This window comes from Castor canadensis, chromosome 12 (assembly GCF_047511655.1).
Source record: "Castor canadensis chromosome 12, mCasCan1.hap1v2, whole genome shotgun sequence".
Lineage (NCBI taxonomy): Eukaryota > Metazoa > Chordata > Mammalia > Rodentia > Castoridae > Castor > Castor canadensis.
The window spans coordinates 59,989,672-60,012,602 of NC_133397.1; the positions used below are offsets into that span (position 1 = coordinate 59,989,672).

General features: G+C 43.8%; 1 protein-coding gene across 1 annotated transcript in view; it reads left to right on the top strand.

The window, feature by feature from the left end:
- Antxr1 (ANTXR cell adhesion molecule 1) overlaps nucleotides 1-22,931 on the top strand; it is a 218,450-nt gene that overhangs the window by 125,880 nt on the left and 69,639 nt on the right. Inside the window, exon 14 of the mRNA XM_020177429.2 lies at nucleotides 15,084-15,125. Within this exon, the coding sequence (XP_020033018.1) occupies nucleotides 15,084-15,125 (42 nt within the window). The remainder of the gene's footprint in view (nucleotides 1-15,083; nucleotides 15,126-22,931) is intronic.

Consider the following 22,931-nt stretch of genomic DNA (forward strand, 5'->3'; position numbering starts at 1 on the left):
CATGCGCTAGGAAAGGAGGGGAAAAAAGCTTCATGTAACATGTTAAAGGAGTGGTAAATTAAAAAAATGAGCTATCCAACCAGGAGGGGAACTATGTGACGGGGGCTTCTGGAAAGGGATGACTTGAGGCAGACAAGTACATATGTGTCCAGACAGGATTAAGTCTCCAGTCAGTTAGCACCATCTCAACTGGACTGACTTATCAAAATGTTAAACAGATTCTCTCCAAAGTAGCTCTAAGAGTTAAATATATTTTTAAACACTTAAGTCTGCACCACCATTTTTGGTGGTTAAAAAAAAAAAAAATCCCCATGAGTCAGCCAGAATGCTTTCTATGCTGATTCAAAACAAGCCCATTTTCAAGTCCAGAATTCTGAAGGAAAAAAAAAACATATAATGAAACAAAACACCTTGCAGTGTGGGCTCTGAAGGAAGGGGGTGGCAGGGCTGTTGGCCGCAGATACCTCTGGGTATGGACAGCTGTGAACAATAGAACGGCCAAGAAGTGCTCCACCAATTACTAGCTGTGTGATCGTGGACAAGTTACTTAAACCCTTTGTGTCTCAGTTTCTTCACTGGTACAATAAGAGCTGTATATTATTATTATTATAAAAAAGTGTTTTTACTGTGGTAGGAAATCTGTTGCTATACTGTATGACATTCAAAATAAACCTTTCATTATGGGAAGCAATGTCACCCGGGGCAGGATTGTTTTGCAATATTGAAAATATTTTTCAATGAATTTATCTGGTTAAGTCCCTGTTGGAAGGCAGCCAAAATGTCTTAATGTGGTCTGATTTTATAAGTCCCAAAGATTTCTTTATGAGGGAAGATCGTGGATACTAATTTTCCTGTTTACGTGTCTATTAAAACTGCCCCCGCCCCCTATTGCTGACAGCTGGCCTGGGCTCCTATGTTTGATATGTCCCCAAAACTCCTTGTTGATCACTTGCTTCTGTGATGAGTGATAAAGTCATGTGTTTTCTGAATGGCAGTGTACAGGAAGGAAGACAAACATGGGCCTTCCCACAAGGCCTCCATTCAGAGGATTCTGGAAAGTTTCTCTGCCCTGTGCGGCAGTACCCATCACCATAGTCCTCGAACTAACATAGAGTATCTTTGGGAATATGGTCTCTAAATCTCTCCCTGGCCTTTCCCCAAGTGTGTGAAATGCCCCATGATCTGGTACTGAAGCTGCATCTCAGTGTTGGCGAGACAGCTGTAAAGCTGCACTGCTCTCTCCAGGGGTCATGTTGAAAATGTGTGACAACCTGCCTGGCCTCACCCTAGCATAGCCAAGCTTAGCCCTTTAGTGAAGGAGTGAAGGATGAGGGCGGGAGCATGAAGTCCTGGAGGGTGGCTGGGTGGGAACTCAGGTGCCTATTTACTAACCAAAATTACTAGTGTGACCAGACTTGGCACAGTGTGTTCTGTAGGGCCTGCCCTCTGCCTCAGCATCCTCTGCTTCTTGCTGGTCCTATCTGGAAGGAGAAGTCTGATGGAGGAGAGAAGTCTGACGACCCCCCCCCACACACACACATTGCATTTGCCTTTCTCAAAGGACCCCAGCTTCCTCTGAGCTCTTAACTTCCAGCTGAATGGACCCTGAGTTGAATTTTTGTCAGCATAGCAAAGTATAATCTATCAGTAATGACTGATGGAGAGAGAAAGAAATGACCAGACCATGGATCAAAACTTCTAGCATTTCCCAGATAAACCATTCATGTTTTCAGAAGGGGAATTCAAGGGACAATGTTTTACCAGAAAAAAATAAGTCCTGCCTCAATTCTACCAGGGGCATTACTGGAGTGCTCCAGGTCACACCAGGCCCCCCATCTGCTCATAAAGATGGACCAATATTATTAAAATCACTAAACTGAACTTTAAAAAGAAGATGAGATGGCTGAAGGTGTGGCTCAGGTTGTAGAGGGCTTGCCTAGCAAGTGCAAGGCCCTGAGTTCAAACCCAGTACCACAAAAGAAAAAAGACAGAAAGAAGGGAAACCTGATTGAGAAGAGGACCATGGGGAAAAAAATGAAATGTATTAAAAGAGTCAATGTTATAAGTGGCTTGAATGAGGCTTGGCGTGGTGACTGACTTCTGTAATCCCACTTACTCAATAGGAGGCACAGATGAGGAGGATCCAGGTACAAGGTCAGCCTGAGAAAAAAGCTAGTGAGACCCTCATTTCAATAAAAAACCTGGTGTGATGGTATGTGCCAATGATCCCAGCTACACAGGAGGCTTAAGTAGGAGGATCAAGGTCCAGCCTGGGCAAAAACTCAAGACTCTATAAAAATTGACTAAAGCATTGGAGCATGGCTCAAGTGGTAGAGCAACTAGCAAGTATGAGGCCCTGAGTTCAAATCCCATACCGCCACAGAGAGAGATAGAGACAGAAAGATGGAATAATTAATCAGTGATATTAAATGACCACTATACTGTTCCAAAAAGTACAGGCATCCCTGAGAGTCACCCCAATTAAGTGCCCAGTGTGAGCCAGCAGCCTAGGTGGGCTGATGGCTTCATGTACACACAGGCACAGGCAACCACATCTGCTCAGTCTCCACAGTAGCAAGACAGATAGATTCAGGTTAGCAGTGGGGCCTGGCTCTTCCAAACCAAAAGTGTGGAGGCCAGAGTGAATGTCTGCCTGGTCTCTTCAGTGACTGAGCCAGAAAGCACTCTCGTGCACAGCCTCAGTCCCTTATCTGCCACCGCCACTTGGCTCTCCCATCCCCAGAGGAACCCACACAGTGAAGTGCATTCTCTCTCCTGCTCCACGATGCTGATCGCCTCAGGACAACCTTGCGCCCACATGCTTACTGTAGCTCATGCATGTTGACAGGCCTTCAGCACTGCTTAGCAGACATCTAACTTATCATCACAGACAACTGTCCCTCCCAACAGTGGCCATTCTCCTGGAGCTCCTGTTCTACCACTGGCCCTTCAGTGCTCAGTAGACACCTACTGTTCCTTGAACACCCTGCGCCTTGACCTCCATCACCGTGTCTCTCTAACCACTCTCTTGCAAGTGGTCTCTGCTCATTCTTATTCTACTTACCTTTCAGCAGCAGGCACCGTGGACCTCACTGTCATCTGCTGTCTTCTGCTGTCTCTCCTCCCTACCTCTCTGTTCAGTCATCTCCCCTGGATCCCTCATTGGTTCTTGTGCCTCTGCCCACCTCTCATTCCCCAGGATTATCTCTGTTCTTCTTCAGCACACATATTCCCTGGGCAGCATCACCAGCCCCCATTACTCCAATTACCTAAAGTGGTCACCGTCACTGGCCTTGGCTGCAGAAGACCAGGCCACCTTATAGTGGACATCTCAAATGGAAGCATCTACCTTAACAAGTCCCAAACCAAACTCGTCACATTACTCCCTAAACCTGCTCTTCATCAATAGACATAACACTGTCCTCCAAGTCTACTGTGACAACTGATGCCTTCTTGTCATTTCCTGGCTTGTCTCACTCTTCAGTGCATCCTCTTCTGTCACACCTCATCTTACCCTCAGATCACCCAACCCTCTACTCCAGAATAGGCACAATACTGAGTACCTGGCACTCTGCAGTTGCTTAATAAATAGTTGTGGAATGAATGAGTGAATGCCATTGCCTCAGCCTAGGGCTCTCCCACTCGGGCTGTTTCAATAACGCCTGACCGCTCTTTTAGTATTTCCCACCTTCACTAGAGACTTTTCTTTGCCAAAGGAGAAAAAAAAAAGCAATCAGAGCCAGGTGTGGTGGTTCACACCTGTAATCCAGCTACTCCGGTGGTGGAGGTAGTGTTCATATTATTACATTTCATGACTTAACATATATCTTTAGACAATATTCATAGGTATCAAATACTATATCACAAAAGATATATACATTTCTTTAAATCCTAGGAATATGTTCATTTTATTAGAAGTCTAGTGGTATATCAGGAATCCAAGTGGAAAGGTCTTGCTTTATTTTGCAAGATGAAAATGTTCTGGGATTATTTGCACAACAGTATGAATATATGTAACACTACTGAACTGTGCACTTAAAATGGTAAGATAGTAGCGTTTGTGATTTATGGTATTCACCACAATTAAAAAGAAAAAAGATCCGCTATAATGTTGCAGTTCTTCTGCAATACAACTAATTAAACCAATACAGTATTTAGGTCAAATCAAATCATTAAATTTCAGTTTAAAAAAGAGCAAATATTTTATTCAGTTCATCAAGAAAGGATCTGTGCATACATTCAGAACTTTTCCCTGTATGTACAAAATTCTGTTCTCTTTGGTTTTCGATAACCCTGTGAACACTTTCTAAATAATTTTGTAAAGATCATGTTTAATTCACTTTATTGAATTTCAAGGGTAATTCAACAAATAAACCCATTGGACATCTCCAATGACAAATTGCAATGGCAAAAATTAGTTGAGAACTTGATATGCCTTAAGTTGAAGTAAAAATAAAGTCTTCAAATGATGCTTTTCACACCATTAACCATAACATTTAATTTGTAGGGCCAGACACCCAAGCGTCCCATCACCAAAGGGATTTACTAAGCATTTGTCTAATTAAAACATGACTTGTACAAGAAGCTCCTTCTCCAGGATCTGGGGTTCTTGCTCCTTTTCCAGCCTCCACCCCTTCCCATCTGGACACTTCTCACTCTCTGCTTACAAGGTTATTTTGCTCTAACACACAGAGATCTACTGTGCCTGCCCTGTTCCTCCCAAGCTCTGTGCCACATGCCCCACATCCAGTCCTTCCTTCCTTATCTCCACCTTCTCCTTAACGCCTCCCTCTCTCTGGTGAGCTCGCTCACTGTTTGCTTGTAACCCACCCAGCCCACCACTATGCCTGCAAGTAGAATGGAAAGAGGCAAGCTGTCACTGGAGATGACCGGCTGCCAAAGCCACATCTTCCTCTGTCAGTTAAAGGAATGGCTACATAGTTTCACTTTAGTTTTCCCATGTGAAAAATTAGAGAATTGGAACTGTACTGTCCCTAATGTCCCTTCCTTATGTTCTTACCTTTTATAAGTGAATCCATTCCCCCCTTCCAAGATTCCCTGGCCTGTCATTGTCAAATCCATTTGCATGTTGAAGCCACCTGAGACTTACACGATGCAAATAATCATGACAGCATTTCCAAATTATGTCCACAGGACAGTAATCCTCTACCCACTGTAAACAGGCACACTTCAGAACAAGAGGTATTTAGACAGTAAGCTTGAAGGACGCCATTAAAATCAGTTGACTGGTCATTTGCAGGACTCCTCAGACCTTAATAGGATCATTGCATTGTGAATCTCTGAGCTGATGGTGACCATGGAACTCTCCTTAGCCTGTCCCTGCTCCCACTGTCCCCACCCTTACAAACACCTATTGGCACACTGGATCTGGAAGGACACTGGTATCTACCAAAAATGTTTAGGAAACACGAACCTAGAGAATGCCAAAGAGCTGAGGAGCAGGTTTGTGGGTTGTGAGGTGCAGCCTCCTTGCTGCCCCCCTCGGAGGCCTCATCAATGCTAAGAAGCTTGTCTTTGTTCCCAGTGTGCCCTGCTCAGATCCCACTGGCACAGTTAGAGGCTGGAATCGCCATGGTCATAACCCAGGTAGGGCCAGAGACCCCCCATCCCCAAGCCTCAAGGATTCTGACTCCGTGGGCTTATTTTACTATTCCACTTCAGAGAGTTTTGCAATGACGCTGACATGTCATCTCATGGTAACCATGCCCAGCCATTCTTCTAAGTTATCGTGTAAGTCACGTAGGCCTTATCAACTCATGTTGGAATGTGGCCTTTTAGATAGTCCCAGCTTCAGAGATGTGAGACCCAAAAATATTTGAAATTTGTGTTCCAAATGGAAAAAAAGAAAAGAAAAGAAAAAGTCGAACCCCTCATTTCTTGTACTTCATTCCAACACCCCTGCCATCAGCCTTTGCTAAACTTTTACAGTGCACAAGTACTGGATCCAGGCAGTACTGGGCCAGAATAATCAGCCCTCCCCCATCTCATTCTTCTGGATATTTTCCACATTGAGTTGCCATTGTCCCTCGAGTTCTTGACTTTTATTAGAATATTTATTATAAGATTCAGGGACCAGAATGGAAGGCAGAATTTAAAAAGCAAGTCCCTGTCTTCTCTGTGATATTAAAGCCCTTGGCTTTTCAAACCTGGATGGGCATTTCTTCTACACACAGCTCTCTTTGATGGCGTCTTCTCTCGCAGAATCTACTAGTAATGGCTGAGTTAGCTAGAAGTGGCCTTCCCAGAATAAGCAGTTATGGAGAGCAGATCATGAGAAGCCTATGAGAATATTAGCACAGCTGTGCCAGTGTTCTGTAGGCTGAGTTCAGCACAGCCCCAGCCACAGAATAAAGTGAGAATAAGATGCAGAGCAGCTGCTTTTCCTAAGATGTTTCTGCAGGCTGAGATTGGCACAGCCCCAGCTACAGAAGAGCAAAATGCAGAACAGTTGCTTTTCCTAAGTTGTTTACATTCAGAGAGGTAGATAGCAGGATCCTCTTGTTACAATGTCACACCCCTCCCTGAGAACTGCTGCTCCACCTCCTTATTTACCACTGGGTATAAAAAAACTCACTGAAGGAGGACGCAAGGCTTTTTGGCTTTTGGCTTTGGGGCTTTTGGATAAAGGGAGGCTTTTTGAGGTGGGCAGCTGTGGAAGGGAAAAGGATTGCTGAAGGGAAAATGAATGGCTGAAGGGAAAGTGCTGGAGAGAGATTGCTGAAAGGAAAAGAATTGCTGAAGGAGAATTGCTAAAGGGGAATTGCTAAAGAGGGGTAGATAGAAAGTCTACACCAAGAACATTATACATAGGCTTTAGAAAAGCTAAGGTAAAGAAAAGCTACAGAGAACATGAGACGGTGCAAGTCTTGGGGCAAAGACTTTAAGAGAGATTATGTTAAAGAACAGCTAAGAGAAAACATGGGACAGAGCAAGTCTAAGGAAAGAGACTTTAAAAAACAGAAAAGAAGACTTTAAAAGCAAGGTTTTAGGGAAGACTTTAGAAACAAGGTCTTAAAGAATTGTAAAGAAGTAAAGCCTTAAAGAATAAAGATAGAGAAAAGAAGCAGAGTAAATGACGAGAATAATAGAGAAATGAAAAATAAACACACCTGGGCCCAACTTTCTGTCTGCCTGTCTATCCTGTATTCTTTCTGCATCTCCTGTCACTGCTCAGTTAGCCCCAGTTAGGTTCAGTAATAACCAGGAGCGAGAAAAATCTTGCTCCAAGCAATGTTTTAAATCAGAGACTCCAAAAGACATTTGCCATCTAAATACATCATTTACTTAAACTAACCCCTAGAGCACTGGAGAAATAATGATTTGTGAAAAATCAATTACCCTTGCCTACACAGCAAAACAAGAACAAAAAGAAATCCTAGATAAATATCATAAGAGGTATTTTAAATGCAGAGCCAGGTTCATAAAAAGTAAGGGACAGTTCCAGGGCCAAACTCAAGAAGCTTGAGGGAATCAGATGGTCAGCTGACTCTAAGCAGTGTCCATCAAGATTTTTTGGTCTCAGTAACCTAGAGATTTGCCCTAATAGCCTTTCATGAGTTCATAAGGGTTTGGGACTTCAAATTGAGTTGTCTAACTAAAGTTGGGGCCTTGAGTGAGAGGATGGGTTTGATGTGTGTGTTCCCTGGAATTCATGGCTATAACCACTAAGAGTTTTAGAGATTAAATTCATACTACTTGACTAGGCATGGGGGTACATGCCTATAATCCCAGCATATGGGAGGCTGAGGCAGGAGGATTAGAAGTTCAAAGCCAGCCTGAGCTACATAAGTAAAACCCTTTCTCAAAACACAAAATAAAACAAAACAAAAAAAGTGTACTACTTGGGGTTCTGTAAATTGTAAGCAGAGAAGTGGTCACAGTTTGGGAGAACTTAGGGATTTGTAGGAGGAAACCCGAATCCTCTGACGGGCTGGTCCCTTAGCCCAGGCTTCACAGGTTTGCAGAGGTAAATGCCAGCTCCACAATCCAAAGTTACGCAAACCCCACACAAAGCCCAGGGGCTCCTTGGAGTTTCACTGTACACATGAAATCAGATGGAGAGGTCAGGCTCTGTCAATACCATTTCCTTTGCTCTTTCCACAATGATCAGTAAGTAGCAGATGCACTGAAAGTTCTCCAAGTGTCACTTCTTCCACTGTAACATAAAGTGTGTTTCTAAAACAGTCCCTGCATTTTGGAATTTGGGCCCCTGAAAATAATGGGGCTCATGATTCAGAGCAGAACACTGAAAACTGTGCAGCCATATAAAAAAGATATACTAAAAAAGAAAAATAAGTGCCATAAAAATTCCATTATTTTTAAATCTTAAATTCTTAAAAAAAAGACTACTACAGTAATAGCCCTTTACTGTGATGTTAAAAAAATAAACACACAAAGCTTCCTGTGTGATGCAGCACTGTTGCTTGGAGTTACAGAGACGGTCAGAAGGAAGGACATTCTTAGGATGAAGTATCATGACACCAGAGGTGCATGGCTGTGACTCACTGTCTTGTTATTCCTTCTGCACTAGCTTAAAATAGAAAATCGTCTTTTGTTGTTTTGCCAAGTCCCTCTTTTCATGTAAAAAAGAAAAAAAGCTATTTTTGTGGTTCAAATGAGATGGGAATCTCATGAAAGTGCTGTGCTCTTGGTCTGACAGCCCCTCATCGCAGGCTCCCCCACAGAGCAGGTGACAGCTCCGTGAGCCCCATTGTCTTTTCTCCATTGTCAGCAGGCTGGCTTCTTTATACCTGTTGCTCTCTCAGCGTTCCTGTCTTCTCTCATCTCTTCCCAAGCTCCTCTTCCGCACCTGAAGGCTTTGTTCCTCCATTTAACCCCTGGTTCTTGTAACCAAAACACACCCTTATACGAAGGCTGCTGTGTAAGATGGTCTTATAAAGAAAGAACACACATTCAAGGGTGCCATCCATGCTTGCAGTGCACAAGGGTAAACAGAAGTGAGGAAGCAAGTGAGGAGTGTGTGACTTTTGCACACTCCCCAGGTCACTACTAGCTGCAGACAGCATGTACACATCCACCTGATGTGACTCAGTGGCACCAAATGTAATCATTTCACACTTTTCCATTATGTTATATGAATTTTTGCCACCATTACAATGGCAACAACAGAACTTCTCCTTTACCTCTAGGAGAAAAATCCAATTTTCAGCTAACACCCTTTTGCATTTTCGTGATTTTATTGCCCAGTTTACCCACTATGGACAGAGTCACATGTTACATGCCTGGGTTATAGCAACAGAGACCGTGCATGGAGTTCTTGAATTATCAGGAAGCCTTCTTGAAAATTAGCCTGGGAACCAAAGCTTGGGAAGTGGAATGCTAGCCAATGAATTTCCTGGAAGTCTGGGGTACAGTAGAGAGAATGGGCCTGGGTGGTTCCAGTAAAGTAGCATAATTAACCCCAAGTCCAACCCGGGACACTAGTGAAATTCCATGATGCACCAAGTGACACAACCAACTCTTGGCAATTGGAGATGTGAACACCTTAATTACTAAAAAACATGCAGTAAGACGGTGAGACCAGAAGTGCATCGTGCATTGTGTATTAAGTGCTAACTTGAGAGGAAAAGAAGTTTAGAATAATCATAAATGCTTCCTTTAAAAACACACACCCTCAGTCATTCCAGATGTAATGACCAAGTAACAAGCACTGAGCTATGTGTCACCTGTAAAAGCTGACCAGGTGTGCCCAGGTTTTCTAGAGGCTCAAAGTCAAGAGTGGCAGAAAGAGATGCAAACACAGCTCAGTGAGCTCATGGCCAACAGTGCAGACAGTGAAGGATAAGATCTGTGTCCCTAACCATCTGGCAAGGATTGTCTCGGGGCTGGGTCCAGGAATCCAAGCCATGCCAGTTCTATACACAGATGAGAACAAATGCTTGGATGTAAAGGAGTGCCTGCAGGCAGAGCCAAGTGTCTCCTTTGTTGCAGTTCTTTGTCTCCCCAACACCCCCACAAGGGACAATATAGGCATAGCAGAGCAAGAATGCCATCATTGTTAGAGTCATTTTTTTTTTTTTGAGGCCACCTCTTACTGTGTAGCCCAGGCTGGCCTTTAACTCTCAATCCTCCTGCCTCAGCCTTCCAAGTGCTGGGATTACAGGCATGCATCACCACGCTCATCTTAAAACTGGTGTTTCTACTCACCCATTAGCAACTCCCAGCAGAGTGCCAGTAGGAATATCTCATCTAAAGCAAAACATACCTTACTGACATACAGAGTTCTTAGACATAAGCTAATCCTGGGTCTCAGGATGTGATTGACAGACCTGCAGGGTCAACATCGTTTGGAAAACCTGTTAGAAATGCAAGTGCCCGGCCCCAGACCTGCCGAGGAGAAACTTGGCAGTGCAGCCCAGCAATCTAGTCTTTCAAATGCCCTCCAGGTGATTCTGATACTCAGAAAATTGGAAACTGCTGCAATAATTAAAATTAGAAGACACGTGCCTAATTTTGTTGATAGAGTAGTTTTCTTCAGCTGTTCACTTGGACCTTGTCTAGATGGCTCTGGCCTGTGTGTCGAGGAAGTGTTTCCTTTGCAGCAAAATAAAAAAAAAAGGAAAAAACAGGCTTTTGGTGTAAAGGGGTTGCAGGAGACTCCCCAGATCCTGCTCATGAAGAAAGGGCCAAAAATTTAATTCCTTAGTCTCATGCCACACAATGAGTGTCTGTGTCTGTGTCCTGGGGGTGTGCGGGGTTAGCCCGCAGCCAACTCCCCTTACAGAGGCAGGCAACAGGCCAGAGGGGAGAAGCAACGTGAAGTGGTGAAGACAAGATAGAGACGTGGCAGGGACAGCCAGGCCTGTGTCTTCCTGCTCCTCTTCTGACATACTGATCTGACCCTCGATGCCAAATCCCTGCCCAGTGAGCCACTGCGGAGATCAGCTGGGGAGGAGGTGCTGGTGCTGAAGTGAGACCACGTGACATTCACACACCCTGGCACGAGACCATGACAGCAGAATTAGCAAGGCAAACAGAGCAGCAAGGACCAAGATTTTGAATCAGAAGCAAAACTTCAATAATTTCAGAGGCGAAGACATAATAACAAGCAAAATGAACTCAGCATGTGCTTTACTCCATCATTACATTTTGTGGGCTAAATGGTAAGAGACAGCTTTACAGAAACTGCAATTGCCAGTCAGGCCCTGGCTTGCATGATCTTTCTGTTCGATTCATCCCAGGCTAACTACATCTCAGCATCTTCCATCGCTGTCACTTCTAACTGCCGCACTCGGGTGTACAGAAAACTTAAATGAATTTGTTTTGACTCGATGAGAAGTAATATCTCAATAAGATTCTCTTTGTCCTTTTCTGACTTTCTGTTATCTGTACAATAGTCTTTATCAGCTGTGGTCTGCACCTCATCTCTTCCTGAACAGAGATGGGTAAAATCAGAATTAAAGTCACTGACAAGACAGTAAAGGATGCATCTCCCAACTCAACAGCAGCTGCCAGAAATTCTCAGGTTGCAAAGAAACACCAGTAGAATTCATTCATTTTTCTTATCCCCTTGGCTTCACTATTCCAACTATTAGTGTGAAAGAGGCTCCGGGGAAGCCATCCCAAGGAGGCAAATGGTCACTTTCTGCCCACCCCAAATACCCAGTCTGAAGATGGCAGTTGAGTAGGGAAGTTGCACTGGCTACTCATTATGGCCATGGCTCTACCTTGTTATGCTTATAAATGTTTTTTTAATTAGGGATCTCTTTAACCTTCTCCATCTACTCATGACCCCTCCTAAAGAGGAAGGAGCTGAAGAGCCCACACACAAGCAGGAAGAATCCACCATAACTTGAGAAGAAGGAAAGTGGGCCAGATTACACCAGGGCTTGATAGCTGACGCTAGCTTATATTCTAGTTAGAAATAAAGACTTTCTGGTCATGTTGATTAGAAGCAAAGAATTGTGTAATTTACCCTTCACTTGTGATTAAAAGTGCTTCAAAAAACACAGGTGTTGTTAGATCCCAAAAAGGGGACCTCGCTGTTCTATGACTTTCCGAGGGAGGTGCATGTACTGTACTGGCGACCTGTCCCATGAGTAGGTGTCAGGGGGAACGTGCGGGGCTATAGTTGAGCATGGAGTGGGAGGCAAGCATTTAGGCAACAGACTCTGCAGAGAATTCTCAGGGCTTGTGGAAGGAACAGGAAGGGAGACTGAAGGACAGAGCTGAGCTGCAGAGTTGGTGGGGCCAGTGTGCATTCTATTCTGTGAGCCACAGGAAGCCATTGTCAGGTTTTAATTAGTAAGACCTGAGCTCCAGCCCTTGAGATTTTTGTTCTAAAGGCCGCTTGCAGTGGGGCTACAAGCTGGACAGTGAGGCAGGTTGTGCCCCAAGCAGCATTGCAAGCAACATGGGCTCTAGCCCTCCGTGGGGTCACCAAGGGAATGCTCAGAGCACTTTTTTGGGTGGTCTGTGTTCTGGTCTTGGCATCAGAATTGCACTCACAGACATTGTGTCCAATTTCACTGCTTAAATAATCATCCCATGACTTCAGGTTTCACCTGTCTAGACCACAACTTTAAATACTATCTTGCTGACCTATGGGTGAGCTGCTCTCTCCCCAGGGCAGGCTTGTGGTACATGGGCTCAATATGAAAACCTCTTCCTCATTCCCGCCAGACCCCCAAACGGTGAGGCCAGATTGGAGGGGCCCAATTCCTTTTTACGTGGACATGGTTTGCAGAAGTTGAAGTACCCAACTTACACTGTGTTGATGTAGAATCTGGATTACAGACTAACTCCCCTTTGATTCAAATTTAATGAATCATATGTTTCAGTCTCACCTTTAGGATCCCCTTCAGGGTCTGGTACAATGTAGGATATACAGTAGATATTCAATAAATATTTAATAAATTAAATCAAGCAGCAACCTCATAGATGGGTTGGTCTGAGTGATGGGCCACTTGGTTCTATACTTCCTAGCCAGTATCATGTGCCCCTGGCCACTGTTTAGACACCAGCCTCCTATCTCACTCATTTTATGAAGCTCTGGCCTCTTGGCACCTCCATCTGGAAGCCACCATGCACCATCATCTGGTGTGTGCAGGGGTTATTAAAGATGTAATAAAGGAGAGAGGCAGACAAGAAAGGGAAAGAAGAGTCCAAATCATATGCACTATTATGGAGCACCAACTCTGTACCAGGCATGTAACACCGTAGTGTTCATCATGACTCAACTCCTGCAAGGTTCATGTTCTTCTTGACAGAGCAGCTCAGGGAGGTGAGCTCTCCCCACAGTCAGGAGAAAGAAGTTCTGGGGTTCATATCTGACAGCTGTGCTGGGCTTCCATGAAGGGAAGGAGCAACTGATATCACTGTGAAGACAAAAGCCTGCTTCCCTGCCCCAAACCTCTTCATAGCCAAGACCCTTGCCATGCACATGGTCCATCACACTCTGTCAGCAGCTTACTGCATCCCAAACATTCAGCTCTCCCTCTCACTCCCCTCCTTTCCTTCCAAGTTGATGTCCCCAGCTCCTCATCTCTTCCTCCAGTTTTCAAGCATTTCCTCTTTTAAAATAATTTGCTGCCCTAGGATTCTGGGAAATCAGCAATGGGTAGTAATGGTTCTCCCCAGAGGTTTTCTCAAGGAATTCTGACCCAAGGTTGAGTGGGTGAGCAAAATCATGGCTTCCCTCAGCAGCCAGGAAGTGGAGGCAGATGAAATGATAGTCTGAAGTCCCAGGAGGCCTTTATCTCTGCCTCTTCAATTAATTGAATACCAGACTTTCAGAGTCTCAGTCCACTGGCTGGGGTTGGTAGCCTGTCTCATCATACAGAGATGACATTGCACATAAGGTAGGGTGGGTACAGCAGTGGACACTGGAGGTCTCAGAATAATGGAATCAGAGGAGATATTTATGTAATAAGGAGAGGTGACAAGGAGTTTGATGCCAGAAAGGCTGAAGCAAGAGTGAGCACCCCCAATGTAAGACTAAAGAATGGGTCCTATGGGCAATGCCTGGACACCCACACATCTACAAAGTGGGCAGCCAAGATGCTGAGACATCAAGAGATGTAATATCTCTGCACTTCCTAGAAGTCCTCATAAGAAAAACACTCCATATAGAAGACCCACAATTCTGGTTGAGAGTAGGAAGCCCCCGAGGGATAGTGGGTCACAATAAAAAATAGCAAACTGCCACATAAGAGGCCTAAATTCAATAAACTTCAAGAGCTTTCCTTTTATTATGGGGTGTGAAAATTGGGAACCAGTATGTCACCCAGCCATCCTCCTTCCCTGTCCTTCTGTCCTGGATCATCCATCCTCTCATGGAGAAGGGGCTCCTAATTATTAGCCCACCCAAAATGTCCATGTATCTCCCTTCACCATAATTTTGGGGCATTTGCAGTCTTATAAAGTTGTTAACGAGGCAAAGTGAGTCAAATGGTGGAGCACCTGCCTGGCAAGTGTGAGGCGCTGAGTTCAAACTCCAGTACTGCCACAAAAAAAAAGAAAAGTTGCTATTGAAATCTTTGTGTCCCTAAATGACAGTGCCCTAAAAGAGATCCCTGGACATTCCTCTTTTGCTTCCTTTTGTCAGGAATTGCTCAGCCCGACCATCCCATCGTTTCTCCACCAGTACCTACTAGCACAGTAATAGAGGACTGCCTGCTACCTGAGCATGCTTCACAGCCAGCTCATATCTGTAGCACCTCCTTAACCTCCATTGTGTAACCATTCTTTTTTAAATATGTAGATGGTCAGAGAGAGGGATGAATGATTTAATGATGAATGACTGGATCGATAAATGAGTGAGTACAGTTGCAAGACAGCTGCCTAGAGGAAGAGATGAAACTTAGCTGTGAAACACTTTATCTGTAATCAAAACTACAACACTGAGAATGCAACCCTCATCCTGGGTCCTGCTGTAACTAACTGAGCTAGATAGGCATGACACTGCTTATCTGCCTTGCTTGAGGCCATTTCCATGGTAATAACAGCCACACAACCAAGTCACCTCCTAAGAGCAGGCCTTTTCAAAAACAGATGGTTAAAGATTTCTACTGACTTGGTCTTTTTTTTTTTTTACTTTGCAGATTATCAAGGAGATCCCTCCACCCCCTGTTGAGGAGAGTGAGGTAAGTGGCCAGAGTACGGCTGAGTGGGCAGGGTGGCAGAGCAGAGAGCTGGCTGAGCACTTAACCACTTGCCCAGCAGGGTCTGGGCCCCTCTGCCTGTGAAGGAGCAGGAAGGGAAACCCTTGGCCCTCTCCCAAGCAGGGATGAACAGCAACTGAACCAAACTGACCACAAAAGACAGAATGGTATCTTCTCACAATGACAAAATTTGAGATGTAAACATAAATGTTCTTATCAATATAATTATTTGGAGTTGAGAGGGTCCAATTTTTCCGCTAAAACATTTCAGGGTTCCCCTCTTGCTGTAGACTTATGCTTTATGTGTGTGGATCAGGGCAAATTTGCCACGTTCTCCAAATAATCATTGGTTCTAGGAATAGCTTGGTACTGAAATGTTCTACTTTTCTTTAATTTAAAACATATTACCTAAAGGTTTGCCAGGCAATAATGAAAATATGCTGGAGAAGGATATGCTAATATCCTGGCTTTGCTCTCAAATTCTCATCATCTAAATTGAAAAGAAAAAAAATCTCATACTGCACCACTAAATGGACCAGTAAGCATTTCAGATGCAGGGGTGTCCTGGGGTAGTTGAGGCATTGAAAGCTAATCATGAGAAAGATCATCTCAGGGCAGAAGGGCAGAGCAAGTGACTTTCCTAATCCGGGGTAACTGGACTGCCTAGGAGCAACACCAATCCATTTAGAAGCCAGAGTACAGATCCAAAAACTTGTGGAACCAAAAGATATATTGAAGAAGTTTCAAATTCTTACCTCAATCCCTGCACACCAAGTACTCCCCACCCCCACTCCCCACCCCCGCACCCTTCCCTTTCCCAATGCCTTGGTCAAGTTTCCTTCATACAGAAAAGAAGATGATTACATTTAAAATTCCATGTGTCTCTTATGTGCTGAACCATATGCATGAAAGCCAGGGGATATAATAGCTGCAATCAATTAAAGCACATCTTGTTGGAATGCTGACTTTCTGCCCAGAAATCAAGGGAGGAAATTACACTGCTGTGCAAAGCAGAGAGAGAAAAACCCGTCTTTACATCCGCAAAGCCTTTCCGTAATATTTCAAGAGAACACACCACACTAGCTAGCTCCATGGTTCCCAACTGGCTTTGCCTCTGTTGTGTGCAGCTGTCTCTTAGACTCCCAAGGAAAACAGAGCAAGACGCTCTCTTGATGGGCTGCTCTGTTGGCCCCGTGGGGAAAAATGTTCCCTCCCTCCATTGGGTTCAGTTACAGTTGTTGCTCTTTCTTCTGGTGCTTGTTCTGCATTTGCTTCTAGAAGGTGGGCAGCTACCGTGGCCAAAGTGTGCCAGGAGATTCAGATTGCCAGCTGTGCAGTCTGACCCTCCCCAGATCCAGTGTCTAACAGGGGGTTCTACATACACTACAAGCTCCACAGATATTTTGGAACCAAAAAAAACATGAAGAATAGCTAAAAAGCAAGGGAAAAGAAGAAATCTAGTTTTTTCAACTTGATTTAATATTTTTATAGAGGTTGTACTTTGACTTGAAGAAGGCAAACTTAGTTTCTGAAATAGAATGAAAACCTTGGGAGACTTGAAACCTGAAGGCTGTGTGAGGTTTAAAGGAACTTCTGGGTTGGCCAGGGCAGGCTATGAGTTGTGCTGATTACCTTACCATGTGTGTTGGCCCCAGGTTCCTTGGCCCTAATCTCCTTCCTAATGTGCTTTGGCAGGGAAAAAAGAAAGAAAAAAATCCCACAGAAACAAATAACATAACTTAGTCCGTGCAAAGTATTTTACACGATGCCCTGAAAACCATAGTCTGAATCTAGACGACCTTCTCCACCCCAGCTCCCTGTGTTCCAATCCCACGAGGCTTTAAGCACAGTTCATGTGTACATCCCCACATGCTGTAACTGGTTCCATCAAGCTAACTCCTCCTTTCTCTTCTGTAGTCCCAGGGATGGCATTAGCACTTCCTTCAGCATCCAAGCTTAATTCCATTAACTACTTGAAGGTCAGGATCTGTATCTAATTAATCTTTGACTTATCTTCAAAGAGCTTAACATAAACTGGGAGTGGCGGTGTACGCCTGTGAGCCCAGCCCTCAAGAGGCTAAGACAGGAGGATCAAAAGTTCAAGGCTTGCCTGGACTACGTAGAGTGACGCTATCTCAAAAAACAAAATGAAAACATGAAATAACAAAGAAGAGTTCCACACCGTGTCTAAAAAAAGCTGTATGAAGTCAGCATCTCTCTCTGTCATATATATGAACAAATCAGGTATTGATTACCCAAACTTTCATCAGTTCTGTACCCATCACGTCATAAAGAAGGCACATCTAACTATATAACAAAACTTAGAGAATAAAGAGTTTATGGCTCTTTATAATGATCTCTTTAATGTGGAATCCACTTTAATAGGGAATATCAAAATGCAGAATATAAAAGGCGTGCAACCAACAGTGATCCCCCTAAATAAAGAGAGTACACAGAAAGATTGCCTGAAATTTGAATATCTCAACAAAAACAAGGGAGCTCTGTGCTTTAACTCATAGATCATAAATTACAGTTCACCACCAACCAATAGACTGGCTGCACTTGAGTCAGGTGCCCACTCCTAGTCCAATCAACTGTGGCCAAAGAGAAGAGTCATATACTTCCTAACAAACCACAGCCCCATAAGCATGGAGAGAAAAACTTCCCTTGCAAAGAGGGGCCTGGTGTAGATACCATGGCCTCTACAATATTATGGTTTAATCAACTAAACTTCAGTCTAATTAAATATCAGAATACAAACTACAGCCAGGAATCCGTTTCATATTTTTATTCCACCTGCCATTCATACAGGTTCCCAAAGATCCTACCATTCCCAACTTCGCACACCTTAGAAAAGCAAGACATAGCAGGAAGTCCCATGACTGAATGGAAAGTTGGTTATGGCTTAGCCTTAAGAAGCTACAGGTCTCAGACACACACAGACCCACATATGAAGTAAACAAGCTGAGAAAGAGACTTCTCTTTCTCACCCACATTTCTTACTCCATCAGATGTGTTGCTCATATGAACACCTGCAGTGTTCTTATTTAATCCTGCCACCTTGGCCAGACCCCGACTGGACAAATTAGTAGTATATTTCATTTGCTGATGAAAACCAAAACAGTACCTTCTTAGAGCCTAGAGCCCCTCCCCCACATTTTCCTTTGAAGACCTCTGGCTTAATCAATTAAATGTGATGTCTGAAATACATCAAGAAACTACCCAAACTAGAGTCGTGGCAATGAAAATTTAAACATTGTGCTTTTTAGTTAATAGCAGGTGAATTAAGGCCTTAACCTCTGAGTTGAAGATGTGAAGAAGTCAAATAGGATAACTTCTACAGCCACCATGTTTTTCAGATACTAAAAATTCTTATTCATTCAGCAATCCAGAATGAGTGCTGCTATGTGTTTTGATAGCAAATCTGAAATTCCATGCAGGAGTTTGTCTGAAAGAGGATATATTAGCAGGCTTAGAAAGTTGATGACCTAATTGGTCCTAATAAGGGAGATAGGGAGAGAGTCCTAGTATATATTGCATCTGAGTCTGTCAAAATTAATAGTAATAGTTATTACTAGAGGTAACATTTACTGAGCACTTATGGCTACCCAGGCAACTGTACAAAAAAAATTTCTGGAACATCTTATTATTTCAGTAGCCCTGAAAAAATATGTTATTATGACCCCCATTTTATGAAAATCTGAGGTAGAATGAAGTTAGAATAGTCGTATTAATTAGCTTTCCATCACTGCAACAAAATGCCTGAGATAACCAGCTTAAAAGAAGGAAATACTTATTTTGGCTCTTGATTTCAGAGGTTTCAGTCCATTGTCACTTGCCTCTGTTGCTTTGGACCTGCAGTAGTATAGTACATCATGGAAAGAGCACATGGTGGAAGAGATCTGTCAACCTTGTGGTGACCAGTAAGCATAAAGAGTGAGAGGAAGGGTCCAGGATTCCAATATGGCTTCAAGGACATGCCCAAAAGACATTGGAGTCCATTAACTTCCTCTCACTAGATCCTACCTCCTAACGACATTGGCTTTTGGGGGACATTCCAGATCTAAACTATAGACATTTCATCTAAGTTCACGCAGGTATTAAGTGATGGGACTGGGATTTGAACTTGTGCCGTGCAACCAGCAGTGAGGCCTCCAGCACTCAGTGGAAACATCATGGGCTCCTTTCCTGAGTGGCAGTGTCCCCCCACCCAGACCCAACTGGCATTTGGACAAGGCCCACAGCCCTTATAAGGCTGACATGAAGACAGCCACTTATTCTCTGTGCTCTGTTGAAGGCCCTAGTGTATAGCTGGTCTCTATTGTTCTCTGTAAACTCACATTTTCTAGCCTATCTTCCCTTTTACGCTGACATCACAGTGTCTCACCATAAAGCTTTAGAACATGTCTATCTGGGTTAGTATGTGTGGGTGGGAGTGTGAGAGCTAGAGAGAGAAAGTGTGTGAGCATTGGGACTTCTGAGGCTAGTGTTTTGCACCCACGGGGAAAGGAATGTATATTGAAGGCCTTGACACTGGGTGGGCATCCAGTGACTAATAAGCTTGTCACTTTGGGCGATGAACTTATTTCTGGGTTTATTATTATACTCCCTGATCCTAACAGTTACTCTGTGGCAAGAAAGTTTTAGATAGGAAAACTGAGTATGGAAAATTATACAACTTGTCTAGGACTAGTGAAGTTAGACTCCCTGACAGCAGCAAGCAGGAACCCCTCCAGCTATGTCACTCCAGTCACCCCCACCCTGAGGGATGAAGGGCCAAGCGACTCCCAGGCATCTTCTTGCTAATGGATATCAAATACACATTCTCACACACACTCACACATGCACTCTCACACATATGTAACACTCCAAACAGAAGCCCTCGAACAGGCAGAATTCAGTACGCTACATTTCAATATCTTTTTTTAAAAAATAGGAACATTTCTCCTAAGAAAATAAATACACTATTCACTGTTGAAGAATACAGGACAGTCATTATGTTGTCCTTAATCACTGTGTGTATGTGAACAAATATAATAGTGTCATGACATGTTAAATGCAACTCAGAATAAGGAAATCTTAAATCCTTTGGAATTTTTTTGCATCTACAAACAAAAAATTGAATGTTTCTGACTTGGCAATTCAATCCTAGGAACTCACCTCCAAGACTGATATGAGGCTTATCCACAAACACCAGATGAGACACACTTCTACCTTAGTTCTGCCCTCCTGAGCCTCCCAGACCCACAAGTGTCTGTGATCTCAGTTCTGTACTTCATGTCCTCACTCTCACAAAACGTACTCCTCTCTAGATGTAAACTGTGTGGTTGACAGCTGCATTCTCTTAATTTTCCCAAAATATAACACTGCATGCGCAAGCCGTAGGGGCTTCACCACGGTTGTTTGAGTGAGTGAAGGAAGGAAGAACCAATAAGTAGTCCTTGTCTGGAGCCATATAGGTCTTATCATATGTGTTACCATTCTATAAAATTTTAAATTAATTGGAAACCTACTTCATTGGGCTATATTCTGTTTCAGTTATGTTCTTTTAATGGTATTCACAGTGAATTTGGGGGTTGAGAGCCACTTTGGGTCAAACTGTCTATCTGGATCTTCTAGCAAATGGATATCAGAGAAGTAAGAATGGTAAAGAACTTGGCTTGAGGGCCACCAGATACAAAGCTCTGGTGGGGTGGAGGGCAGGAGTCATATTGAGTTGTTCAGTGCATAGTCTGCATGAAGAAGTGAGGGAACCCTGGGATCTGAAACCTCACCCCCTCTACCCACTGGTTTGCTTAATAACTAACTGTTAGATGTTTGTCGAGTGAATAGAGGCAAATTCAGGAGCTGTGAGAATACAACAAGGGAAACTGAACTCTCTGGTGAATCGAGCAGCTCTTCACAGAACAGGTTACATTTAAATGATGTCTTAAAGGACAGATGGAAAAAGTGGGGAAAGGGTTTTCCAGGCATATGGATCCCTGAAGGTTGAAGCATGGAGCTGTACAACAGCCTGGCACACTTAGCAAAGATGGAAAAGTTCAATGTCGGAAGACGGCACAGGACTTACCCAATTATGGGCGAACCAGATGAGTACTTCCTGAGAAGACAGGCCCAGGACAAGTAGGCCAGACTGGGCCTCTACCGTCTGTGGAATGTGCTGCCACTGTGTCACCCAGGCATCAGCCTACTGGTTATCTAGGGCCACCACATCCTTTAAGATTTAAACATAACTTCCCCTGATGGGAAATCAGTGTCCCTCCCTGACTTCTGCGGTTTCTCCCAGCCACCTCTGACTTCTACTCCTTGCTTCTTCTCTTTTACTTCATCCTCTTTGTTTGCTAGATAACATCTGGCAAAACCCAATTCCTACCCTCCCCCAAGGCACTACTGGCATCTTCATAGGGACTTTTACTTAAGTGAAGGGCTGGGTGACAACACAGTGCAGCTGTCATTCCCACTGCTGGGATTTTCTTTCCCATCTCCTCAGGGTGCCCTGGCAAGAGCTTGCTGGTAGTTCAGTTCCACTCTTTTCTGCTCATCTGCTGCTAATTGCCCACAAGCCCTTGCTACTTGCTCATATAAAGCAATTTGGCTTTGCCACTCCTCCCATAACCACAAAGGACACCAAAGTTTCTTTACAGAAAAAAAAAAAGATAGCTGAGGATTTCTGTACTCCCTCCCTGCAACATCCTTGAAAGGTGGTATGAGAGAAACTTCCCAAGAGCCTTTATACTTTTAAGCAGATGTAGAAATTCACCCCCAAGTGCTTCTGATCGTCATAGCATTCACTGGAGTCTGTGAGTTTACTCCATCAGTTTTTGACCAAATGAAAATATACATCAAAGTTTCCCTCCTCTTCCTGGGGATTGCAAAACTCTCCCGTTTCTAGAACGTGTAAACAGAGTCATGCTTACTGCAGGGAAAACGCTGACTCTCCTTTGGTCAAACCCTATGCCTTCATGTTGACTTTTACTGTTGTTATTTGAGTTTGGCAGGCAAGCTAGGGTCAGGAGACTAAAGGACAGGCCTGGTGGATCAGAGCATGTCTAGGCATTTCCTGTTGAGACGTCCCAAGCCCCGCCCTCTTTTCCAGGACCACACCCACTGGAGAGTTGAGAGAGTCTGGGAGGGGTGGCTGGAAAGCCTGCAAAAGGGTACTGACAAGCTTTATGTCTTACTATATCTAAATGCTCAGAAAGTTTGTGAACTAGAGAAAAACAACTGTAACTCTTTCTTAACGTTCATTCAGCATAGTGTGGTAGGGGAACTTCCCTGAACAAGGCATAGGAAACCAGACCAGAACTTCCCCTTCATCACGTCACGTCATTGCTCTGGATCTGACTGTCCGCCCCGCCAAGTTGAAATGGAAAGGCCCAATCAGATGGCCTGTAATGTTTGCACTCTGTAACTGTAAAACCAGGAGACTCTTGAGACTACTTCAGTTGTCTGCTGAATAAAGCAGCTGAATTCTTGGTCCTGCTGTGGTCAGTTCTAGGTGATAGAATTTTATTCTGTCCTTTGGAAAACTGTCCTAGACCAAGGATGCCCAGGCTTTGTGGAGCCATATTTTGTATCTCTGTGTGCACACACTTACATAGACTCATTCCTCCTCCTCTTAGTGACAACATGCAGCCTTATAAGTTTCTTGTCTTGGCATCATAAGGTGAAAAAAAACCTCTGGAATGAGACCGTAGGTAACAGACTCGACTAATATTTTATTTAATATTTCATTTTGTCGTAAGGTTTTTGTTGTTTGTTTTTTGTGGTAGTAGGAATTGAACTCAA